Below are 6,000 nucleotides of genomic sequence, written 5' to 3'. Positions count from 1 at the left end.
AGCAGCACCATGGCTGTTCTGAGGGCTTCAATGAGGGCACAGCCTTGGCCAGGGCAAGTTCTGAAAAGAGTCAGTGGGGGCCACCTTTCTGCTAGGTGAGAAAGGTTCCTCTTGTAAGCCACATTTTGGCTCAGCTAATTACGTCCAGCATAATTTGCTACATGAATGTACCAACTGACTCTACTGATAATCAACATATGAAAATAACTCAAATGTCCACATTAAAAAAACCCCACATAATTCCATCTGGAGAAAGACAATTGAAAACCATGCTCAGAGCATGGCTGTTAATCCCCAGCAACCTCTTCTAACCAATATCATTCTGTGATGATTCATTGAATAATGTGACATTGTAGCTAATTCAAAATTGACCAAAAAAGATAAAAATTTAAAAATCCAATAATTATCCACTTCATTAAAAAACAAAGCTTTTGGAAATAAATCTGAATTACTTGCAAGATTTGTCAAGTCCACATTACAGATCACTGTTAAAGGCACCCCACTAGGTACCAGAACTCATTTCTAAGAAAAAGCAAGTTTCTTTTTCAGGTAGCACCTGAAAACTTTGAACTAAAACATTTTAAAATTAGTTTAAACCAAAATACTCTAACTTTTGTAAGAGGGAATTATTTCACCAGAGCACTAAAAGGAAACCATTACAATCAGTAAATCCACCTTGTGAAATTATTTCAGTTTTAGAAATCAAACCCCTAATAGATGTGTAATTAAATGATTTTAAAATCTTGTCTGTCAAAAGCTTTTCAAATCCTTCAGGTCAAAGCAGTGCAGGCTGCTTTAGAAGGGGAGCTGCACACACTGCTTTATGCACAAAGCCTGATTTCCTGTTACAGGAGAAAAATAAGGAAAGTAATACCAGGTGTACACTTGCTAAGAGAGACTTAAGTCCTGCTGAATGGCACACAGCTGCACCCTACCCATCTTAGGAGCACAGGCATTCCCTAACTAATGCCACCAGTATCCAGCTTTTCTATCTGAATCAAGGGATTTCAAAACAATTTGCAGAAGAGAAATGGGGAACTGAGGCAGCGGGAAGCAAAGCCAACTCTTCACTGTCACTCTGCAGACCAACCCAACCCCCTTCACAAGATAAAGCACTGCAACTTCACCTAAAAAACTTGACTTTTTAACTACCTGTCTGCATTACAGCTCCTTCGCTCTGTACAGTACTTCTGTGAATGTCCAAGCTCAAGTACAGATACAGCAATTAAGTTTTCTATGAAAGAAAAAAAAGAAAAATAAAAAAGACCGCCACATGACACCTAGAAGCGTTTATTTTATGCAACAAACTTAAATATGATCATGTGTACATAAAAGTGTACACTGTATCTATGCTGAACAATGCCAGGAAACATAATATTGATGCAACAATCTTCTAAAATAAACATTAAAAAATGAGCCTGGACAGGAAGACAAAATGCAAAACAGACTTACTTCCAATCAGCACAATGCTTAAAATTGAGAGCAATCCTAAACATTTCCAACTTTCCTTACAAAGCTGCCAAAGTCCAACTATTTTTAAAAACTGATTTTTTTTTTCTTTACATCAATAATAAAAATCTGGTGACAAACATTATAAAATCAAATGCTGGACTGTCTTTACTCCTTTAAAATTTAGAATATTCCAACAGAACCGCAGGAGTAAAAACACTTAAAAGTGATATATGTTTTTATAAAACAAACATCAATATGTACATTTATTGCAAATTATATTAAACTAAAATGGAGGGAAAATTAAAAAATGAAATGTCTACTTGCGAATTAATAATAATTTTAAGTGATTACTTTCCCACTCTGATAAAAATCAGAAAGCAACATTTATAAAATTGCCACCACATGACTTTTCATAGCAGGGAACTGAAATCTGTACATCTTATTTTTGCAGAAAAGTAGGCAGGCAGAAAGAATTATACATAAAACAGTCTCCAAAAGTAAAGCAAAAAAAAATTTTTGTGTTTTTTTTTTCCTCTAGTCTTGTTTAAAATCCATTCAGTAGACTTCTACCTTTTCTGTGAAACATGGGAATACCTGGCTCTAGGATCATGAATTTTCAATGTCAGTGTAAGGACCTTCTCTGACTTACTTTAAAAAAAAAATGCAGCATGAAAGTTAATGTTGTAAATACACTTTTAAACTCCAGAATGCAGGAACTGGAACCAAGTGTTAAGCAATTTGCTTAATTATTGACTTTTCATAAAAAAAGTCTCTGGGGAAATAAGTACAGATGCTTTTAGCCTCTTTCTCAAGAGTTTCTGCTTTACATTTCCATTGAGAAGGATTAATTTCATGTGAAAGGGAAGCATAGTTTTCCTTCTGGTTTCAGAGCTGAAAGCTGTGTGTTTTGAAGTAATTTCAGTTCCTGTACAGGAAATTTCTGAATCCTAGTTTTTGCAGAAGCTTGGAGCATGCCTTTATTTGGCCTTCATTTCCTCCCTTTTCGAGCAAGTTTTCTTTTTACCTTTATGAGGGGAGAAAAATAAATGAAAGTTAATTGTAAGGACATGGAAATTACAAGTGATTCTGAATCAAAACCCTACCAAATATTATTTACATTTTAGCTTTTACGCTCTTTATACTGTGATTCTTCCAACTCCAATCTTCTCAACAATTACACAATTAATTGAATACAACTAAATTTCCTTATTGTATAGCACAACTTCCTGATAAACTTGAAACTACACAACTTGAATTGTGCATTTTGAATTTCCATAACCGAGTGATATTTTTTCAGCATAAATATAAACAGTTATCCACTACTTTCACTGGAATTAGAGATTAAGAACAGTAACTTGATCTAATTAAATGTAATTACCAAGGTTTATAAAAACAGCCCATTTTACTTCAGAACAGGCACTACTTCAAATGTTTTCCAAGTATTTAAAGTAACTTGTACATGTCTACTTAAAAGCAAAAAACCTATTAGACAGAGCTTTTTTTACACACAAATTTCTTTGATTTCTTACTGTATAAACTACAATAAAGAATAAAAACAGAGAATTGTCCTATATAAGATGCCTGCTACACCTTAAGGAAGCCTCCCTCTGCTATCTCTGTATCCTCAGTCTCTTCCTGGCTGCTCCCACAGGCCTTAAAAAGATCCATTGCATTTTGAGAGTATTCTGAACTTGAGTCTATCTCCAACAGTGAATCTCCATCACTTCCAAGCACTTGGCTTCTGAAAAACGTTAACAATGTTTTGGTATTTTGTCCAAGAAACACTGAGATATTACACATTTTAAAGATGTTAGCTAATACAGTAGCTTATTAAAGGCTATGGATAGTGCAATTTGTTCTGAAGACTTGGAAGAAATTTGACATATTAAACAAGTATTGCAAGGCAGTACACAAATATTACACTCTTGACAGACAGAACATTTTACTGGTATATAAAGCTTACTCTGAGAAGAAAAGGTAAAACTATTTTTGTTCAAGGTTCTCAGCAGCATCTTCAACTTACAAATCTCTAGAAATAAACTACTCAAATGATTCTTCCTTCCTTTAGATTAATTTGTGATTTCTGAGAGCACACTGGTTTGCAGACCTTATTGCTCTACCACTTTGGACACTTTTGCATTAATTACGTACCAGGTCCAGCAAAACAAACCTCTCGTGTCTATGCACATTACGAATTGCTTGTATTGCAAACCAAGTCAACATGTTTAAACACTACAGTAGCCCAGATTATCATCCAAATGCTGTTCTGTAGTTTACAAAGGTCCAATTGTTAAATTTGAGTTACTTAAAATAGACATTACAGTACTTCTAATATTGAAACAAGCACAGACCCAAAATAGCAGAAAATAGTTACAGTTGGAATTACAAATTTTTGTGTGCAATAAAGACAGACAGTTTCCAAGCAATTCACTGCTATCAGTGAAGGAAAGCATAGCAGAGTCACCAAATGCCTGAATGCCTGGCATTAATAAATGCACTGAAACACTATGTGTGTATGTATGTGAAACTCTTAGTTTCTTTACACAGCAATGCTAGGAAGGGAAGCCATGCTGCATAAAAATAACATTTGGTTAAGTAAGGTTAACTTTATCCTGTTCAAATTAATTTCTCCAATTCCAGCTGCCCAGGTACTTAATTTGAAAAACAGAACTCAATGCAGCATATGGTGGACTATGGCATCTGCTGTGGTTAAGCTGTGCCCTTAACTATACTAGGTCTGTTGTAATTGTAAATTCAGGGTCTGACTTGAGACAGGAAAGGACCACCCCCCATGTATTTCATTAGTTATTTTTACCTCTGTAGATCAATTTGTCTCTGTGCTGCTGCTGGCTTTTTTGCTGTGTCTTGCTGTTTTGGTGCTTTGGCATTACCTGCCTCTAAACTCCCTGGACTTTCTTGGTTGGCTGCTGCCCTCTTCCTTCCCCTGACAGGTGGTTTATTTGTTTCCTCATTTTTTGCAGTGGTACCCTGAGGTTCCGGTTTGGTTGGTCGCCCTCTTCTGGTTTTTGCTGCGAGTGATGGGCCTGTTTCTTCTACACTTTTTTCTTCTGTTTTTTGATGAATATTCTCAGTTCCAGATGCTGTTGCTGTTCTTTTTTTCCCACGTTCAGTGCTATTTCCTTGTGTTGTCTGATCAGAATTCATCTCCTAGAAAATAAAAATCACGAATGTGAAGAAAAAAAAAGATTCCCAAAGGCAAACCCAAATTGTTACTTCCCTCCAACAGAAATATGAGTTTTTAAAACTCTTTATGTATTGCTATGAAAACACATCACATGGTCTTAGATCTAGATTTTACTAAATGGGATTTTGGACCTTATCCTCGCAAAAATATTTCCTACATTGTCTGCAATGTTAGTTTAAAGTAACCCAGATTATCATCCAAAAGCTGTTTTGTAGTTTACAAAGTTCCAAATGTTAATTGTGAGTTACTTAAAATAGACATTATAGAACTGCTAATATCGAAACACGCACAGACCCAAAATAGCAGAAAATAGTTAATCTAAAATCTGCACCCAATGTATCTTTTAGTGGTGTGTGAGAGAGATTACAGTAAGAATAATTATCTTAACGAGCTCCTCTCATGATGTTTTTTCTGGACAAGCTCCTTTTATACTGTCTCTCTTTGTTAAGTGACAGGAGAAAACTGAGGAGCAAAAGAATTATTCCAATAGAGCAGTATTTACTATTTACTTCCATACGTGCAAATTTTGAGACCAACTTCCAGTAAAGATGCAGTTTACTGATGACCTAAGTGCCAGCAAAGAAAAACCCAACACTTGTAGGGAATACAGTAGTAAGATCATACCAAAAATGAAACTTGCTGTGTTTGTTAATTCTTCATCATGTCTGAATAGGTATGGCCTACATGCATGTTTTTCTCAACACACTGAACAAGGGAATGAAGTGATTAAACACCATGAAGAGGTGTCTGTATATGTGAAACAGAAAGAGTTAGCAATGTACTTCTCTATGTAGAGCAGTATCCATATGACACCAAAGAAGAAGCAACTGGATGCCAAGTCTTCATTTGAACACTGATGTCCAAACCAGTTGGGAGAAGGGGCAGAAAAAAGGATAATAAAGCAGTATGGCTTGGATAACTTGGCAATTTCAAACAAACCAATGTCACTTTTCTAAGTGCTTTAGCTGAACCCAGGGCTTTTTTGTTAAATATTCTATTATTTCTTATGAGTCAGGCAATCTCAGTAATCTTCATTACTGTTTCAGCAGCTTCATAGTAGACACTCACAATTGCTATTCATACAAAATTTACAGATTCTCTGAAATTCCAACTTCAAGAACTTACAAAGCATTTCTGAAGATAAACTTTATATGTGCTTTGCCTAACTTTCTTATGTGATGATACAAATCCAAAACACCTGCTTATTACTCTGATTTCATCTAATAAAAATACTTAGGCAGATATATAACTTCTTAAAAAGCCCAAATCATCTTTGGATATTACAAAAATCTATTTTAGTTTACAGAATCATCTAGCTTGGAAGTGATCTTCAAAAATCATCT

The 6,000-nt window shown here is 35.1% G+C and overlaps 1 protein-coding gene across 2 annotated transcripts in view; it reads right to left on the bottom strand.

Moving 5' to 3' along the window:
- Positions 1-1,274: 1,274 nt before the first annotated feature.
- PDS5A (PDS5 cohesin associated factor A) overlaps positions 1,275-6,000 on the bottom strand; it is a 71,560-nt gene continuing 66,834 nt past the window's right edge. Inside the window, exons 32-34 of one of the 2 annotated variants that reach the window (XM_058837999.1) lie at positions 4,268-4,620; positions 3,043-3,193; positions 1,275-2,476 (exon numbers count right to left, since the gene is read on the bottom strand). In XM_058837999.1, the coding sequence (XP_058693982.1) occupies positions 2,441-2,476; positions 3,043-3,193; positions 4,268-4,620 (540 nt within the window). In that variant the 3' untranslated portion in view covers positions 1,275-2,440. The remainder of the gene's footprint in view (positions 2,477-3,042; positions 3,194-4,267; positions 4,621-6,000) is intronic. The other variant, XM_058838000.1, reaches the window with a different exon arrangement.

The sequence above is a fragment of the Poecile atricapillus genome, chromosome 4, assembly GCF_030490865.1.
Source record: "Poecile atricapillus isolate bPoeAtr1 chromosome 4, bPoeAtr1.hap1, whole genome shotgun sequence".
Classification (NCBI taxonomy): domain Eukaryota; kingdom Metazoa; phylum Chordata; class Aves; order Passeriformes; family Paridae; genus Poecile; species Poecile atricapillus.
The sequence above is the reverse complement of the archived record's forward strand: the minus strand, read 5'-3'. Positions and strand labels throughout refer to the sequence as shown.